The 15,877-nt window shown below is 40.1% G+C and overlaps 1 protein-coding gene across 1 annotated transcript; it reads left to right on the forward strand.

Annotated features, from left to right (window-relative positions):
- Positions 2,360-9,225, forward strand: CLEC12B (C-type lectin domain family 12 member B). Its single transcript, NM_001302088.2, is given in 7 exon segments — positions 2,360-2,686; positions 2,689-2,717; positions 4,445-4,543; positions 6,041-6,256; positions 6,765-6,919; positions 7,122-7,237; positions 8,930-9,225. Coding segments are annotated over 7 exon segments (825 nt in total). The 5' UTR covers positions 2,360-2,627; the 3' UTR covers positions 9,081-9,225.

The raw sequence follows: 15,877 nt of genomic DNA on the forward strand, positions 1-15,877 counted from the left end.
CCACAGTCGCTTCCTAAGCACAAATTTTTTTTTTTTTTTTGGCTTTTTAGGGTCACACCCTAAAAAGTTCCCAGGCTGGGATTGCATCAGAGCTACAGCTGCCAGCTTACGCCACAGCAACACAGGATCCAAGCCGTATCTGCAACCCACACCACAGCACATGGCCATGCAGCGCATGGCCATGCTGCTCATGGCAACGCCAGATCTTTAACCCACTGATCAGGGCCAGGGATCAAACCCCAGTCCCCGGGGATACCAGTCAGGTTCGTTACCCCTGAGCCACAACAGGAACTCCGACACTTTTATCATCTTCTCTTCCTTCCCCCAAAGGAAAGCTTTAGAATTGATTCCTCGGTTTCCTTCCTCAGGTAGAGCCCCGCTCAAATATTTTTTTGTTCTGTTATTTGCTCCTTTACCAAATGACCCAAAAGTAGCCACTTTATTGTTAAATGAAAATAAAGGATTAAAAAGTCAAAAAAAAAAAAAAAGGTAGCCACTTGAACAACAGAAATCTATTGTCTCACAGCTGTGTAGGTTAGAAGTTTGACTTGGATCTCACTGGGGTAAAATCAGTCAGGGCTGAGCAGGGCTCTTTTCTGAATGCTCTATGGGAGAATCAATTTACTTGCCTGTTCATCTTTTAGCTTGTACTCCTTGCTTCCCAGCCCCCTTTCTCTGTCTTCACAGAGCAACAGCAACCTGTATCTCTCCACTCCCAGGAAAGGTTCTCCACTTTCCCATGATTAAATTGCACCCCCCAGATGATGTAAGACAATTTCCTCATTTCAAAATCTGTAATCATATTTGCAATGCCCCTTTTGCCATATCTACCATGGTCACAGGTTCTAGGGATTAGGGCAAAGATCATCTTTAGGGGGCTATTATTCCGCCTACCTCAGGTTCTTGGCAGCAATGCACTATTTTCTTTTGTATAAACTATTACATTTTATGGGATTAAGAGTACGATGGGATTAGAAGGAGAAGATTATAAAATGAGTATGTTTTATAAAAAGGATCATGGGATTAGAAGAAGATGCAATCCTTTTTAAGAGCTCTGTGAGTCTGATGCTTGCTGTGACTAAATGACCTGCCACACAGGGCAATGTGCTTTTTTTCCTGTGTGCTTCCAAGTAACAGCCAGAACACTTCCTATATAAATTGTCAACTCTTTATTGATCATGTGATGCTATTGAAACGCACAGTGTCACAGCGTAAATCCTTGTGCAGTGAGTTTCCCTCAGTTTTATTTGAGACATATTTTCAGGGCTTTTTGAGGCCTTTGAGAAGATAGAGGTTGGTTATTTCATCATTTTTTTTAATGAAATGTAAATTACTTGTAGCTGAAAGAGACTTCAAGCATAAAGACTTCCGGAGAATCCCCTGTATCCAGTGTTCCCTTCGAATATCCAACAGCATCTCTGCCTTCAGTTGCCCCAACCCCCATCTTCTGATTTTTCAGGCCTAGAAGACTGTGCTTTTATCAGAAGCCTGTACTTCCTCTATCGGAAGTTCAGCTGCCCCACTGAAATGACTGTGGGCTTCCCTCAACCTTAAAAGCCAAACAAGTGGACAAATGAAAAACAGAAGCAGAAGCACCTTCCCATGTGCCAGCCTCCTTCTCTCCAGAACCTGCCTGCTTTTCTCACTCTCCTAAGATACCAGGGAGTCATTTTAAAAATCTTGTTCTGAGCATTGGTTGTTACCTAATGGAGTATTATTCTGTTAGGCATCTACATGTAAGAAGGAAACTCCCATTCACGCCGAGTTCTAATAGCTATTCATTTCTTCTCCGGGCCTATAGCCTGCACTGTCTCTCGTACACATTCGGTTTTTGTTTTTTTTTTTTTTTTTTTTTTCTCTTTTTGCTTTTATCTAGGGCCGCTCCCGCGGCATATGGAGATTCCCAGGCTAGGGATCCAATCGGAGTTGTAGCCACCGGCCCACGCCAGAGCCACAGCAACTTGGGATCCCAGCCGCGACTGCGACCTACATCACAGCTCACAGCAACGCCAGATCCTTAACCCACTGAGCAAGGCCAGGGATCGAACCCGCAACCTCATGGCTCCTAGTCGGATTTGTTAACTACTGCGCCACGACGGGAACTCCACGTTTGGTTTTTAAAATCAGCAGCGAGGTGTGGCTGGTTTTTAGCTAGACAGCCCTTCGTCTCAGTATGTGTATCTCCTCGATACCTGTATGGGTGAGTGTAACCCAGATCCAAAGTCTCCATACAGGATTAGCTGCTTTTAATACCGGTAAAGAGGCCAACCTGAGTCTTGACTGAAACACTCAGAGCAGCCTCTCCACTGAGGATCATGGGAACTTCCCCTTGAAACCAGCATCCCTGCTCCAAAGTACCAGTTCTTTGCTTCACAGCAAGAACAACGCTGAAGGAGCAGACAGTTGAGATCTACAGTATTCTTATTTCTTCAGGGAAGAGTTGACCTTCTCTAACTTACTGTACAGAAAAACTGATTGTTCTTCTGTCCTTACAGAGGGGCCGTGGGATGTGTCTCGGGTTGGTTCAGTGTGGATATAAAACCTCCCAGCCTTGAAAAGAACATCCTCTTCCCGGGTCTGTAGATATTGAAACACTAATTACGTTTATAGTAGAGCTTTCTTCTACGATGTCCGAAGAAGTGACCTACGCGACACTCACATTTCAGGATTCTGTGGCAGCAGGAAATATCGGGATACAAATAACCTAAGGAAAAGAGGTAGGAGTTCGGAGAAAGCAAGATGTGACTTTAGGGGATGGGCAGCTGTTAAGTGCCTTGAAGTGCTGGCTTTGAGACGAATGCTCAAGAGAGGTGTGCTTTGGAACCTCCAAAATGGAGACCAAGTTGGGGAATCTTCTAATAGGGTCACGTTGAGGAAGAAATACATGGCTTCAGGGACCTTTTAAAACTGTGTGATATTGCTATGTGTCAAGAGGCTCTGTGCTGTAATGAATCATTTTGACTGAATATGCCAGAGATTGAGTTTGGGGTCTCAAAGATTCATTTTTCTAAATGTAGTCCTTGATATTTGTACCTTGTGAGAGATGCCAGGGGACTGTTCTTTCAGAAGACAGTTCGGAGGCTTCTAAAATAAAGACGGTGGAGGGAACTTTTCTTTCGGAAGGTATAAATAACTGAAGGGAAGCACTGGAAGACGAATGAGTCAAAAATAGACAAAAGCTAGTTCCTGCATGATAAGTATTTAGAAACTTTTTTAGGGAAGTTGAAACTCCAGTATAATTAGTCATGTTGAACCAACAGTGACATCTGTATCGTATTTTATATACATTATACCTCATCATTATCAAAATATGGTTGTGAAGTAAATGGAATAATATTAGTTCTTTCTCCAATGTATTAATGAAAAAACTGAGGCTCAAAGACATTAAATGATTTAACCAAGTTCATACAACTGTCCTGTGATGGAGACCAGACTCTGTTCTTATCTTCCACTCCTTTCTTTGTGCCCAGTTGGAAAAAATAGCTGTCTCTGTGGTCAGGAATCCAGCGTCAGGTATCAGACTACATCCCTTACCTTCAAAAATCTGTTGACAGTTTAGGTGGTTGTCGTGAATCCTCTAAAACATTCTCCTGTTCTTTAGGTTTATTTTTATTTTAAGCACATATGTGTATGTGTGCCTGGCTTTGGGGGGATGATATATTAAAAAAGGATGGGAATAGACTTTGCATGTGTCTAATAAAGGTAGTTATACATTTTTGACCTGTTTTTTTTTTTTTTTAATCTAATCCTTGAGAAAAAGGGAGTTGTGAATGTGGTACATGCGGCAGGGCTTCTGGAGATTGTATTAATCTATCCGAAACTTTGGGCTAGATTTCACTAGATCCAGAATTAAAGAATAGGAATGTCAAGCAAATATGAAAAAATATGTGTGTGTATATGTGTGTGTGTATGCGTATACACATATATACATATATATATATATATATAACATGCTAAAGTTTGAAGAGTTATCCTGTTGCTTTCTATTCTATTCTGTTGTTTTTAGCTTAGATAATTCAACTGATTATCTACTAGGTGAAAGATGGAATACGTAATAGATAAAAGTGGAATTCACACCTGCTTTATGGAGGTTTGCAATCTCAAAAACTTGGCGCCTCTTCCATTGTCAGTATCATCCAGAGAAATTTCCGCAACATCTCATTCACGAATTCAGTAATCTTGAAGAAGAAAAGTGTGTGATGATATAAAATAAAAACCTAAAAATTCAGAGATTCTCAAAGAGAATTCTGGGGGAAAAAAACTGGAGAACTATGGTGGGGCCCTTATTATGCATCATTTTAGGTATTTACTAGATAGGGGAATTGAAGAAGCAAGAGAGAAATTTTATTATCTGGAAGCATACTAAGTGGAAGAAATAAACAATTCAAAGTATGACAGCCACAAGGCAGTTCTGTTTGCCAATCCTTCTGTCGGCTTCTTTCAGGGCATCCAGCTTCATCCTCCATATGGCGTCAGGCTGCCCTGGGTCTGCTCACATTCTGTCTGATGCTGCTGATTGGGCTGGTGACCTTGGGGATTATGTGTAAGTATGCTTGTATCAAGCCTGAGAAAAGTGATTAGGAAACATATTGGTAAACTGTGTAAATTTCAGGTTAGATTATATGATAGGTGCTGGCATCCAGAATCCTCTAATGCTTGTGCCACCTCATCTCCCTCTCATTCTCCAGGTCTCCAAGGTCAACCTGCAAGGGACATATTTTATTGTTATGAGGAATTGGCCCTAAATACATGGTTTTCTCTTGATAAACTAGACTAGACCATGAAGATAAATTTTACTTTTCTAGTTAATGACTGGAATAAGGAGCCTCTTTTCTGCCTAGACACATATCCTCTCATTATTCCAATGCTGAGAAACAAGAGTTGAGGGAGGTGGGTTCAAGGAAAGGCATGGCATTTCATTTACCTCTAAGACTTAGCACAATAAAGGCTTAATCTTCTCACCAAAGACTATGTTGGTACAGAGAAGACTTCTAAGCAGCAGCTACAGTCTGATGAAGGAAAAAGAGATACAGACAAGGAGGAAGAGTTGCCTTATAATATCTTACTCAGTAAACAGAAAGTTGGTGGGAAAACATCCTAAGAATACACACTTTGTAGGATGCGGTTAAGTATATGAGTGGGCACAGTATGGGAACTTTCAGGGAACTTGTACCAAGAAAGCGTCTTTGCTGTAGAATGCTAACACCTTCACTGCTATTTTCATTTCTTCTTACATATTTAAGATCTCATGGGTAATGAGAATTCAGTATACTTATTCAAGTATATAAATTGAGGCTAATGATATAGATTGCTCTTTTGGAAAGAAATATGATGTTCTAGCAGGAGAGATGGATATTCAGTAGCCAATCACCATGAGGATTAGCAGTTGATCTTCTACGATGATGCATGTTTAAAAGAATTAACGAAGATGCAATGATACATATTCATTGGTTCACCATGGAAGGGTGAACACTTTTTTTCCCCTAAAATGCAGTACTTTTAGTGCAGTGGTTATTAAATTTATTGTACTGGTGAATACTTGAAGGGCTTATTTAAAATGCAGATTCTGTGGATCCAGGACCAAAAATGATCTAGTGTGGCATTAAAATCTGCTTTTAAAAAATATATATAGCCTGGGTGATTCTGATACAGGTAATCTGCAGAGTATACTTTGAATTACCGTTTGATCCAAAGGATTCTGTAAAACAATTACATTAACCAACTACAAAAAGAAAGAAAAATCCACCAATATGAATGGCAAAATGACTGGCACTGCCTTAGATGAATTTTCAGAGATAAATAATTATTAATTTATTACTTTAATATAAGTAGAGTCATAAATACAACTAAAATTATAAAGATGAACTCTAAACAATTTGGAATGTAAAGACATCAGGTGTGTTTCTTCCATGATGCTTAGATTACTAGGAGTTACTGATAAATATTAAATAATCTCAGAAGTATTTCTTTGTTAAGAGAATTACCTATGGCTGTCATGAGAATGGAAAGATACGTGTTTGTCACCTGTTATGTCTTGGAGTTTTGCAGACATCTAATGAAATTAACTCAGATTCGGAGAAACTGAGTCAGCTCCAGAAAATCATCCACCAACAGCAGGATAACTTATCCCAACAGCTGAGCTATTACAGGAACTTTCCCACAGAGGAGGAACTCAAATCACAGATTTCCAATTTACTGAAGAGACAGAGACAAATGGCCGTCAAACTCTGCCAAGAGCTAATCATTCACACTTCAGGTAATCAGGACCTGCTAACTGGTCAGGTCAAATCTGTTGCTCTGGTTTAGGCTGACTATGGGTACCACCTTGGAGTATGAGAGAGGGTGTAACCAATGGCTTCTAATGATGCAGCACTAAGAGACGACAAGGGAAGATGCAAATTTCTTTTAATATTTTTGAAAACACAGAGGTGAATTTGGGAAGCATCCTGGAATGATACCCATCTGGATACTTCTGCTCCTTGTTTAATGAACTATTTTAAGATGATCCTGTTGTCGTAAGAAGTTAAAAGTGTAGTTGGTAATTCTGAGGCCAGAAGACTGAGCCCTGGAAAAAGAATTCCAGTTACCATGGTCCTAAAGCATAACTGGCGGTGACTTCATTTTCAGAAGCTCTTTCTTAAAAACAGCATGTTGTCAAGGTGCTGGCTCAGAGGCTCTATTGTCAAATTACATAATTTACTTTCCAGTCCCCAGTCACTCCAGAGCTGTTGAGTTCGTGCTATTGGGTGTCATTTCTTTTTCAGACCATAAATGTAAGCCTTGTCCTAAGACGTGGCATTGGCACCGAAACAGCTGCTATTATTTTGCAACAAATGAGGAGAAAACCTGGCCTAACAGTAGAAAAAGCTGCATGGACAAGAACTCCACGTTGGTGAAGATAGATAGCTTGGAGGAAAAGGTCAGTTGAGTCTCCTTCCCTGGTTAGAGAAATGACCCATCCTCTAGAAAGTAAATAAATGGAACTTCTGATTCACATGGTAGGGGTTCAGCATGTTTGGAATAAGAATTAATGCATGAATTTGAGGACTGTTCCCATCTCTCCTACTCCTGCAAACTGGAATGTGACTCTCACAGAACATTTTCCCTGTTTCCTCCCACAGGTTTTTCTGAAGTCACAGCCATTACCTAAGTTTTCTTTCTTCTGGTTGGGATTATCATGGGATCCATCTGGCCAAAGGTGGCTGTGGGAAGATGGCACGCTCCTCTCTCCATCCTTGTAAGTCTCCCTACGATTGGGGAAATAAACAAGCTAGGGGTACTAAGAAATGGAATACTAAGAAAATACATGTTCTTTGTAAGAATTACAAATGTAGAGACAAAAAAAAAAAAAAAAAAAAAGAGTACAACCTGCAAAGAAAGGAAAGCTTCATTAACAGATGGAAAAAGGAGGAGTAACTAGATTCCTGTGTGTGACAAACTCATGGCAGGATACAGAGCACCGTCTATTAGTTTAAATTTATTTCTCTATTTAACAACCACAAATAATACTGTGTTCAATACACTTTATAAATAGAACCCCTGTGATAAAAGCATTATTATATTCCCTTTTTAGAGTTTTAAAAAATTGTCATAGAGAGATGAAGTAGCCTGCCTGAAGTCACTTGGCTCACGAGTGGCAAAATCAGGACTGAGGGCTTGGCTTGTGCAATCAAGATTTCAGCCTCTCAGGGGAGTTCCCTTAATGGTTCAGTGGTTGACAAACCTGACAAGGATCTATGAGGATATGGGTTCGATCCCTGGCCTCGCTCAGTGGCTTAAGGATCCAGCGTTGCCATGAGCTGTGGTGTAGGTCACAGACGCAGCTTGGATCCCATGTGGTACCCACAGTCACTTTTTAATCACCATTACTAGTCATGTAAAATCAACTGGTCTAATTTCACATAAATAATAATGGAAAAAAGCATGTGCAAAGTAACAAACACATAAAACAGACAAACAAAAAGAATACCAGTTACTTTTTCATAAGTGGAGGAATGATGAGCATGAAAAGATTACAAATTAATCTGAGGTTTTGCTGCTAGACTCGGGGTTTACAGAGCAATGCCATGACACACATAAGTGCAGTTGTTTCTATCTTGGAGTTTAAGAAGATGTCTCAGTTCTCTCGAAGGATTTTCACTCATCCCTGGGGCCTCTGCCAACTTTTTTTCTTTTTTTTTTTTCTTTTTACTCCCATACCTGTGGCATATGAAATGTCTCAGTCGAATCAGAGCTACAGCTGCTGGCTTACACCACAGTCACAGCAACACCAGATCTGAGTCACATCTGCACCCTCTGCCACAGCTCACAGCAACACTGGATCCTTAACACACTGCATGAGACTAGAGATCAAACTGCATTCTCAAAGAAACTATCTCAGGTCCTTAACCCACTGAGCCGCAATGGGAACTCCCCTCCACTCACTTCCAGTTAATGTATGGAGGAGATATCCCCAGAGCAGGGTTCAGAGCCTATGGACACTGATCCCCTGAGACTGCAGTGGTTACACTCAGGGTAGTAAAATTGGTCTCAGGATCACACAGCCATTTCCTATTGAGTAAAGGCTACTCTGAGCAATGCATATGCTATCTCACCTAGGAAGCTCCCCTCTGAAGCAAGAAAAGAATATCACAGTGTAATTCAGACTGCTGGATAAAGCAGTCTGGGGCACACAAAAGGTTTAGACCCAAATTCCCAACCTAAACTTTAAGTTTCCTTCTTAAATACTTCTATCTGGAATCATGATTTAATTTGAAATTAAAAAAAAATTCAGATATGCTAGCTCTTGGTGTTTTGATGAGTGGTGGCAGCAGAAGCCTCTCGACATTCAAATATATGACATTTGGTTGTCAGGGGACCTGAGAACATGGAATTGTGATCAACATCAAATGTGACATTTGTGATTAATTTAAAATCGATTGATTTGCAGACTTAGTACTAATGAGTATGCTCAGATGAACAGATCCAGAGGATGTGCCTATTTTCAAAAAGGAAGTATTTACGTTTCCCGCTGCAGTGCTGAAACTTCTTGGATTTGTGAGAAGACAGCTGCATCCGTGACGATTGAAGATCTAGATTAATATGCTTCCTCCCGATTCACCAAGAAGTAAGGGACTTGTGGTTAAGTTGATGTAAGAAAAGACAAAACTCCTAGAGCTAAAAACAAATTAAAAAGTGACTATGTATGTGAACTACCCAGCAAATAAACGTGCTTCATGGAACAGTCTCCCAGGCCTGCTGCCTTCTGATCTCATGTGCTTGTTATTCAGTCATAAAGTCACTGGGAACCTATAGCAATCGCTGTTCTATGGCTCTATTACTCGATTGCAGACTCATTTCATGGAACTTCCTCTGTCTTACAAATAGAAGACTTTTCTTGCGTGGTTGTTACATATGCAGAAGTGCACAGGGATGGCATGTGATATTTAACAGCCAGAACTGACACAGGCCACGGCACTGGAACGAGGTCCCGGAGACCCTGTTGTGACAGTTGTTGGATCACATAGAGATTTGGAGGACCCTGGGGAAGGGGTCCTGGTGGCTGGGATGGCAGAGCTATACTGAATATTTGGAAATATATTAAGTCTCTTAGCAAATAGTTCGTCTTAGCAAATGGTATACCAGCTAAGTATCAGCCTGCATGAGCAAAATACTTCCTCTCCTGTCTCTGTATGAAAATAGATTTTTTTATTAATCTTTAAAATTTACAAAGAAATTTCTTGGTGAAATGCATAACATTTAGTACCACTATTCTCATTTATTCAAACTGAGATTATTGATTTGGTCATCTGAGTGTTCTTATTAGTTTACTCCTATAATTGAAATTTTATTTGAAGGAAATAAAATTTCTTTTTTGGTTTTCAGGTCTTTTCTGAAACATAGTTTGTTAATGTTGCTGCACATGAGATCCTAAACACTGTATATTTATTTAGAGTTCAAGAGTTTTTCTGGAATGCTGATAAAGGATACACTTTTCATTTTCTCCTCATACACCTGCATAGCTAAGTATAGAGGGTAAACGAAACTGTGATACTAATTTGGCTACACCAATCAAGATTTTACCGGAAAAAAACTGATATGATCTGAGTTCAAAGCTAGTTTTCTTTCAGAATACTTTGACAGTTCTTTGAAAGAACATCCTTAGGCTGTTATTCTCTAAAGATTTAAAGATCACATTGTTCTCCTCCCTCTACCACATTTTGTGATTTTGATGTCCTATTTTACCTCCTCACGCTTATCCTTCTACTGTTTATTGTAGTTACAGTCACTTTTTACAGTTTTCGATTGTTTTTAATCTCCATTCTGGTTTAAGCGATCTTCAATCCGTTTATATATTTTCGCCTTTCCTATTGTGACTTTCCCTTTCCTATAGGTTCTTGCTTCTTTTCTATTTAAAGAAGACCCTTAAATATTTCTTATGGGGTAGGGTTAGTATTGCTTACTTCCTTGAGTGCTCGCTTATCTGAGAAGTTAATACAAGTTACAAATACGTGGATTTAAAAAGCAACTTTATATTCTCACTTTTCTTTAGTAGCTCACTGTCACAGTCATTCTCACAAATATAAAATTATTCGTTAAAAGTCAAGAACTCTGCAACTGACTCCGACACACGGGGTTTTTCTTTATTTCCATGGGAAAGATAATCTCTTCTATTATTCCTTTATTTCAAACCATAAAAATATCTGCTATTAATAATATATCTTTGTTGGTTATTTTGTTCCCAAAAAGAGTTTACAGGTTGTTTACCCCATGGGATCATATCTTTTAACTCTTATCTCATGGACACTCTTGACTTTCACACTCACTAAAAAAGACTATTTCTGCTTCTGACCTTGGAATGGCTCTGGAATTTGATCTGATCCTATTGCTCTCCTGCTCCCCTGCCATCATCCCTGGCAGTGTCTACAGTGGATGAGTAAATCCAAAGGTTTTCTTGAGGATGCATTAACCTCTGCTGTCAGAATAATTGATCCCTCATTGCTCCATGATGACTTGGCTTATGAGGCATGGTGTAACTCAAGAATTTCCATCTCTCTCTCCCCATCTCCTGGTGAAAATTCCTAGGCGATATTAGACACAGACACACCCTGCAACAAAATTTCTGGAGAGAGGCCAAGGTTTGTATTTATTTTGGATAACTTTTCCTTCATCATTGAATAATGATGTGGTTTCCAAACCTGCCTTCACATTAGATTTACATGGATAGTCCCCTTAAAACATTACATTTACTCAAGTTCCCTAGTGGCCTAGCAGTTAAGGATTAGATGTTGTCCTTGCTGTGGCTTGGATTTGATTTTGATCCCTGGCCTGGGAACTTCCACATGCTATGGGCACAGCCAAAAAAAAAAAAAAAAAAAAAGAGGAATAAGAAAACTTTGCATTTACTGATTTATTTGTTTCTCACAATAACCGTACAAATCAGGACCTATTATTACCTCAGTTTGACAAGGATAGAAATGATGCATAGAGAAATTAATTAACTTACCTATGTGATAATGTGGCAAGTTGGAAATTGAATTTAAGGAGACATTTAAAAACATATGCTTTTTATTTTTTATTTATTTATTTATTTATTTATTTATTTTTTGTCTTTTTGTCTTTTTTGTTGTTGTTGTTGTTGTTGCTATTTCTTGGGCTGCTCCCGCGGCATATGGAGGTTCCCAGGCTAGGGGTCAAACCGGAGCTATAGCTGCTGGCCTACGCCAGAGCCACAGCAACGCGGGATCCGAGCCGCGTCTGCAACCTACACCACAGCTCACTGCAACGCCGGATCGTTAACCCACTGAGCAAGGGCAGGGACCGAACCCGCAACCTCATGGTTCCTAGTCGGATTCGTTAACCACTGCGCCACGACGGGAACTCCAACATATGCTTTTTATACTTAATTTTATAACCATTTGAGAGGATTCAACCACATAGCCCTCAGATGAGTATCATAAAATTTTTCATGTCTGATTTTGTAAAGATTTTCTCCAAACTCATTACTATTTTTTTTTTTGGTCTTTTTTTTGGGGGGCTGCACTGGCGGCATATGGAGGTTCCCAGGCTAGGGGTCTAATCAGAGCTTAGCCACCAGCCTGTGCCACAGCCACAGCAACACAGGATCCAAGCCACGTCTGCGACCTACATACAGCTCACAGCCACTACTATTTTTAAGTATGTACAGACGTCTGAAATGGGTCTTGTTAGTACTTTTTTGGTTTGTTTCAAGGTGACAATGTGCATTAGACGGCATTCAAAATCAATCAACAGAGTTAGCCAAGTCACGCAAGGTAATTTCATGGCCCAAATAAGATATCATCAGAAGTTTAAAGTTCCAAAAATATGATGATACCTTGTGTAATTTAGTATGAACTTCTTTTCTTTATCAAAACAAACTTCTGGACCTATGTAAAGACTGAAGTGTCAAAAAAAAAAAAAAAAAAAAACAAGACAGAAACATGAAAATATCTTCATTTATTTATTTATTTTATTATATTCTGGTCCAGCAAAAGGAAATGGGTTAGCATTTAGAACATATAATTAATTCTTAAAAGCTGAAACTGAGCCTTATTCCACTAAGAAATAGAGTACTGTGGAAATGTATCTCTCACTGGGGAGCACCAGTGAATATTTTAGAAAATATGGCTATGACAGCTTATGATTCAATTGTTAATTTCATCATACAATTATAGTTAAGAAAAAGATGTTCTCGGAAACTATGAGCATTTCACTTTAAGTTCATTTGGCAATTAGTAGACACAAAGCGTCACAGAGACCTGTTGTTATTTGAGATAAGTAACAGCAGAAAGAGAAACAGTGTAGGAAGCAAATTTGAGTTTCACCTTTATGCCAGTACTGGTTAATCTGTGACAGATGCATAAAGTACAAGACCTGTAAATGTAAGCTATTTTAGGAACGATCTTTCCTAAGCGTTTAATTGAGGAAGAGACACCAGGAAGCTGATGCAATAGGAGGGTCCTTGTCCCTCACAGAAACACTGGTTTGACAACCATTCACCTATGAGAAGATCTTCATGGGGCTTGTGGATTCAAGGTGGGAGATTACGGCAGCAGGTGGAGCATAGAAATAAGAAAGGACACACTGATGACAGTGAGAAGGACAGTTTCACTTTACTCACTCATTTCCTCTCCCCAAGCACAGGAAATGCAGCACAAGACAGATACCCTCCACCTGGCTGAGAGTGAAGTGAGCATCTGTCTTTGTTGTGATCCCTAGCCCCAGGCTTGCCCCAGTAAAATCTGGTGCCAGGCCAGCCGTGTTGCAATCCAGCCTCCATGGACTCAAGCTCTAGGCCTGCTGCCACAGACTCAGGCTCAACTCCTCCTAGCACCAAATTAGTCCCTGCAAGTTCCTGGCCAGCCCCATGGATAGATCCTCCTATTGCATCAGCTTCCTGAAGTCTCCCTCAATTAAACTCTTAAGGAAAGGCTACAAGGATCAAAGAATCAGGAAAATATGACAGTACCAAAGGAACAAAATAAAGCATCAATAATCAACAATGGAGATAATCAAACTGTCTGGCAAAGAATTCAGCAGGGTAGGGAATGTTTTTAACAACACCATATTTGGTGAAGAAAATAACTCATGCAGAAATTGGATTTTGGAAAATACGTGATTGACAGAACATATTCTACTCATTGATCTTGTTTGGGTGAGCTGTCATTATCTTTGCAGAGCCTCCATTCAGTCTTTTTCCCATAAAGTTGTTAATTACAGTTTCCTACTCTGGTACCAGCGCTTCTGGATTTTCCTACTCCTAGTCCTCTGCTCCAATAAGCTGTGATTCATCACTTTTCCTTGTGTGTCTCTTCAATTTATGGTGAAGTGGTTTGCCTTATGATCTCAGTTCTCTGATGGATTTAAGAAGGGTCGTTTATTTATTTATTTTTTCTTATTGTGTGGATGGGAGTGATAATTTCTGATCTCTTCACACACCAGACCAAAACCCACAAGTACATTATTCATCGTCTAATCTTAGGCATAATAATTTCTGCAATTTAAGCATATGCTCATTTCCTTAATGGATGGATAACGAATAAATAAGAGTGAGTACAGTAAGAGTTAAGTTAAAAGGAAGCAACAAGGGTCATGATGGGACAAAATGTTTATATTCCCTTAAAAATATAAAATGAAACAAAATGAATCAAGAAAATAATCACTGTTTTTGTTTTTTTTTTTTAATAAGTAGGATTCCCTAGGAACTAGACTCAAACTCTGATATTTATGTATAGAAGCTTTAATGGTAAATGCTGTTGAGAATAAGAGCGTAGAGGGTGAGAGAGCAACATTGGATAAAGGGAGTGGTTCATCCACACAACGCAGTTGCAGCAGAGGCCCCGGCTAATCCTATGGGGACCTCTGGAGATAGGCTGGTCCTTCAAAGTTGCACCTCTTGAAGCCAGAAAAGCGGGACATTTCCTCCTCTACCTTGTCACCCTGCCCATCTATTTGATGTAGGCTGTCCCTGAGAGGTGCACAGCACTTCTCAGAGAAAGAGTCAGCTGAGAGAATTCAGTTGCCAACCTTCCCAGTAGCTTGGGAAATGAATATATCGGTGCTGACTAGAGCATCTGGGCAGCAGACCAGTGTGCCTGCTGCACGCTGCTCTTGCACTGCCCCATCTGCCTGGTTAGTAGAAAAACGTTCTATAACCAGCCCTTCTGGTATTCTCTTCAGTTCCTTTTCTTGGTGAAACTCACAGAAACAAGATTAGTGGGACAAACTATACACCCTGTCATTGCAGTTTGTCTGGATGGCAACCAATATCCATCATTTCCTACATCCCTACCTTGCTGGACTCCACTCACCCTTGACGACACCCTCAACCAGACCAGGTGTTTTACCAACTAGTGGGACCAAGGTACCCATCAGTCAGGGGCCTAAGCCCCTGGCAAAATACACTAATTCTTTTTTGTTTTTTCCTGGAGATGCTTCATTTATTTTTCACCCTCAGATGCTACAGGCTATTTTTGGTGGCGCTAGATATTAATAATGACCAGTGTAACTTTCCTGACTGTTAAACAAACTATCCCACAGCAAACTTGCCTAAAGACATCGTGGTGACCTTTTAACATACACATTTTCTAAAATATATGCTCAAAGTACAAAAGATCCACATTTACAAGAGTATGAAATATGGACAATAGCCCATTTCTAGTGAACTTACCTATTAGCTGTCAAAATTTATCAGGGGACTGTCAGGGGACATCCTAGTGGGTCACCTTCATTGCAAACACCTGCTTCACTTTCTCTCTTATGCAACAATAGTCCTACATTCCCCTGATAAGCAGGTTAATTAGCCCTGTCAGGATTGTGACTCATTTTCTTTTCCTGTTGTGTTCCTGGCATAAGAAGCCCAGGGTAGCAGACATAGCTTAAAACTTAATGAGGAGCTCCCACTGTGGTTCAGTGGGTTAAGGATCCGATAGTGTCTCTTTGAGGATGCAGGTATGATTCCTAGCCTCTCTCAGGGGGTTAAGGATCCGGCGTTGTCACAGCTGTGACATAGGTGGCACACGAAGCTTGGGTCTGGTATTGCTGTGGCTGTGGAGTAGCCCTGCGGCTCCCACTCTGGTTCAACCCCTGGCCCAGGAAATTCCATATACCACAGGTGTCACCATAAAAAGACAAAAAAAAAAAAAATTGAATGGGATTCTCACTGCGATGCCTGAAGTGTTTCCACTCTGGAAACCAGGGCTTCTAAATTAGCAGATGTTAAAATGGTAAGGACGTAAGCAAAAATTCCCCTTCTACGAAGGCAACCATGCATTTTAGAAAAGGAAATGATCAGGCCTTTCGGAAAATACTAGACTCGGGCTCTGATCCTATACTAATTCCAGGAGACCCAAACTTCACTGTGGCCCATTCGTCAGGG

Source organism: Sus scrofa, chromosome 5, assembly GCF_000003025.6.
Source record: "Sus scrofa isolate TJ Tabasco breed Duroc chromosome 5, Sscrofa11.1, whole genome shotgun sequence".
Lineage (NCBI taxonomy): Eukaryota > Metazoa > Chordata > Mammalia > Artiodactyla > Suidae > Sus > Sus scrofa.